Source organism: Pinus tabuliformis, chromosome J (genome assembly GCF_031772625.1).
Source record: "Pinus tabuliformis cultivar Carrire ecotype Pingquan chromosome J, CPIR1, whole genome shotgun sequence".
Classification (NCBI taxonomy): Eukaryota; Viridiplantae; Streptophyta; class Pinopsida; order Pinales; family Pinaceae; genus Pinus; species Pinus tabuliformis.
Window position 1 is genome coordinate 1361076591 of NC_142295.1, and position 3875 is coordinate 1361080465.

The 3875-nt window shown below is 43.8% G+C and overlaps 1 protein-coding gene across 1 annotated transcript; it reads left to right on the plus strand.

The window, feature by feature from the left end:
* The first annotated feature begins 233 nt into the window (after positions 1–233).
* On the plus strand, positions 234–685 carry LOC149232446 (peptidyl-prolyl cis-trans isomerase-like). Its single transcript, XM_089381916.1, has one exon. It carries the CDS (start codon positions 257–259, stop codon positions 683–685), a length of 429 nt encoding a protein of 142 aa, XP_089238042.1. The 5' UTR covers positions 234–256.
* The last annotated feature ends 3190 nt before the right edge of the window (positions 686–3875 follow it).

The window sequence follows — 3875 nt, forward strand, 5'->3', positions numbered from 1 at the left end:
CTTGGGAATGAAAAACTCTAGAACATTTTTCTTAATTATGAGTTTTTTTTTCTCAATTATGAAATACTTATTAGTTCATGATTATGAAAATTTGACAAAATAATTATGAGAAATTAATTAATTATGTAATTTCACCTTTTTAACATGGAATAACTCCCGGATAGGACTTGGATTTATAATATCAATCCGTTGGGTTTGTAATATCAATCCCTTGGGTGACAGGCTCATTGAGAATCTCAGAGGTTTCGAACTCAGGATGCCGAACCCAAAGGTTTTCTTTGATATGCAGGTCGGCGGTGCCCCAGCCGGCCGGATCGTGATGGAGCTCTATGCGGATGTGATGCTGAAGACGGCTGAGAACTTCCGCGCATTGTGTACTGGCGAGAAAGGCACTAGCCGCTCAGGCAAGCCTCTGCACTTCAAGGGTTCGTCGTTCCACCGCATGATCCCAGGGTTCATGTGCCAGGGCGGTGACTTCACAAGGGGCAATAGTACCGGTGGAGAGTCGATCTACGGTGAGAAGTTTGTTGATGAGAACTTTGTAAAGAAGCACAAGGGGCCTGGCATCCTCTCCATGGCCAACGCCGGCCCTAACACTAACGGCTCGCAGTTCGTCATCTGTACCGCACAGACACTCCAAAAAGGTAGCGAGGCAGGGTTTTGTCTCATGCAAATGATCATTTAGCCTCTCTACAGATTTGCAGCCCTATCCTTTGCAGCGGATTTGGGCTGGAGTGATAGCTTCCATCGACAGAAGCTTTTTCCTCCCCCTCCGCCTCCAGTTCGTTAGGAGATAGGAGACCCAAAAGATTCTGGCCCTGTGTCGCTCCAGAAAGCTTTTGAAAACTTATCTGCCCCCTTTCAGGTTCAAATCACACAGATCTTAGGCAAGACCATTCTGCAATGGGTATACCCTTCAGATCTGGTGCAAAATCTCAAGGTAAATCTGGAACGCCGATTTAGGATCCCCTCTGCCCTACAAAGACTTATATTTCAAGGTAAACAACTCGATGATCCTCTTCCCCTCTCTTCTTATAGCATAAAAAATAATAGCTCTTTAGTGTTTTCCCTTCGTTTGAGAGGTGGCACTGCAAGTCAATCTTCTTCTGCTCCTCCCTTCTCCTACAAAGCTGCAGTACACTCTGAGATTCCCATTTCCCCTGAACCTCCCAAACCCAAGCCTTTTCTGGTTGACAAGTTAGAGGAGGTTCCCTCTGTTGAGATCTCCCACCCTGGCCTTGCAGATGACATTCAAAAATTTGCTGAAAGGGCCATCATTTGCAGATTCAATGGGCTTTGGCCATGCTCTAAGGACCTCTATGACTGGATCCATGACAACTGGACTCACCATTGCAAGGTTTGCTTCTACTCAAAAGGATATTTTATAGTTCTATTCGACAATCCTAAGCACTATGAACATGCCTTAGAAGAAGGTCCTTGGTTTATGGGTACAACAGGACTCTTCTTAACTCCATGGTTCCTAGATTTTGACCCAGCATCTGCAGTCATCACCAAAGCGCCTGTCTGGATCAGACTTCCAAACTTTCCAGCTCACCTGTGGCATTTAGCAGTCTATAGGAGCATAGGCAACACCTTGGGCCGCTTTTTAATGGGAGATTCCAAGCGGGAACATCAAGGTCTCTACACATATGCCAGAATATGTGTGGAGCTAGATCTAAGCAAGGGACTGCCAGATCAAATCAATCTCAAGATCAATGACTTTGTTTGGACCCAGAACCTGGATTACGAAAACACTGCCTTCCGCTGCCGCCACTGTCACCTAACAGGGCACCTGCAGAATTCCTGCCCATCGCTGACTGCAAAATCGAAAAAGGGCAACTTTGCAAAGACCAAACCCAAGCGTTGGACCCCTTGTTCTCCGCCGCCAACAGTGAGCTCTGATTCCTCAAGCTCGGAAGATGAGGAGAGCGATGCAGAACGGGACCAGGCGCCTCAAACGATGGATCCGTCCACAGATACTCCTACGCACACGACTGTCACATCAATCTCCCAGAAACGTGTCCATGAGACCTCCTCTTCTGAATTAGATAAGGATATCCCCCTGATGGAGAATTCTAGTCTTCAAGTTGTTTTAGCTCATACTCCCCAGGATGGCTGGATAAAAGTCAATAAAAAGAAAGGGAAAAAACATCGTGTTGAGATTTCTGCCTCTGTGGGGTAAAAGTCAGTTTTTTCTCTCAAGTTAACTGTTCTAGCTCCGTGAATGGTTCACTCCTTCTCCAGGACCGATGTTGATAGTTTCATCATTTCCGATCTGCCGGCTTCTTGTCTCTCTTGATTGTACTATATTTTACTCAATAGAAATAGTTTAATTTTATTGAAAAAAAACATGGAATAACTCCCACATAAGTAAAAGAAAAGGTGAAAGGGGATGCATTATAACTAGCAACAGAGATAAGTTGAACTTAGGTTTCTCTTATTATGTTGGAGTGACAAATAGGGTTATAACATGCAAGGTTACAAAGGTTTAAGATTTTAGAAAGGGCACAATTTTGTTCTTTGAAATTCGAAGTGAACAATGTTTATATCATTGGAAATATCTTGAAGATATCAGTCCAATGGTGGCCCTAGTTTTGGGGTCTTGAAATGAAGTGTGAAAGAAACAAAATATTGGGACCCACTTCATTTTCTTTTTGGGAACCCAGGGAATTGCAGTAGGGTCATTACATTATGTCTAATTCATCATAGTGATGGATTTCAATTCACTTTTTTTTTTGTAGGTTTTAAACCCATACAGAAATTACCTGTATACGAATTCTAAAACACAGAAAATTGATAGTGTGAGAGCATAACACATATCCACAGAGATTTCCCCTGGATCCCAAAACCGGGACTACCAGCTTGATTTTTCATTATGTTCCTTTCAATGTTATAATACATATTTATACATGCCGAAGCATCCAATACCATGGATCGAAAACCATCACGTGCAATACCATGAACCGAAAACCATCGCATCCAATACCATGGACCAAAAACCATTGTGTCCAAAAACATGTGCGAAAATCATGCACAAAACCATAGGTGGGTCTGCCCAACCTAACATAGGGTCCAAAACCAAAATTTTTTGAGGCGCTGCCTGGACCCCATAAAGTGGGGTTACGGGTACACCTCAAACCCCCTGTGACACCCCGCCCCGCCCACCCCCACTACACAATTGGCGCAACGAAGGGGGGGCTCCACCCCCCCTCTAACCCCCTGGTTAATTACGTGGACTAGTCGTGGAAAGAATATAACACAACCCAACATTCTCCCACTTGTTGTTTTCTTTCCACAGGGGGCCACAAGAGAGCTTAGTCATTTTTCTAGCCCTGAAACAGCCATTGTCTCTCTACACCAAGAGAACTTCTCAGAGCTCACATATTTTTTCAATGCATCTGCAGTATTCTTCAAAGTGTCCACCTTTACCAGCAACACTTTTTTGTCTTTTATCACATCCCTCACAAAGTGATACTGAACATCAATGTGCTTTGTCTTTGAATCATATGTGGGGTTATTTGCCAAGAAAATTGCACTTTGGCCGTCACAGTCTATCCTTATAGCTCCCTGTACTAACCCCATACTTGAACACAATCTCTACAACCAAGCTGCTTCCTTGCTTGCATGAGTGGCTGCCATGTATTCTGCCTCTGTAGTTGATAGTGCCACTATAGATTGTTTCTTACTCATCCAACTGACTGCACCTCCAAATAGGTTAAACACATGCCCACTTGTAGATCTTCTCTGATCCAGATCTCCAGCCCAGTCTGCATCAAAAAAGCCACGAATATCCAAAATTCTGTCTAACCCTGATCTTCCTTGGTAGCAAAAACCATAATCACTAGTGCCACGCAAATACTTGAAAACCCGCTTCA

Excerpts from the sequence above, each read along its gene's own strand:
- LOC149232446 (XM_089381916.1), top strand. The coding sequence starts at position 257 with ATGCCGAACCCAAAGGTTTTCTTTGATATGCAGGTCGGCGGTGCCCCA.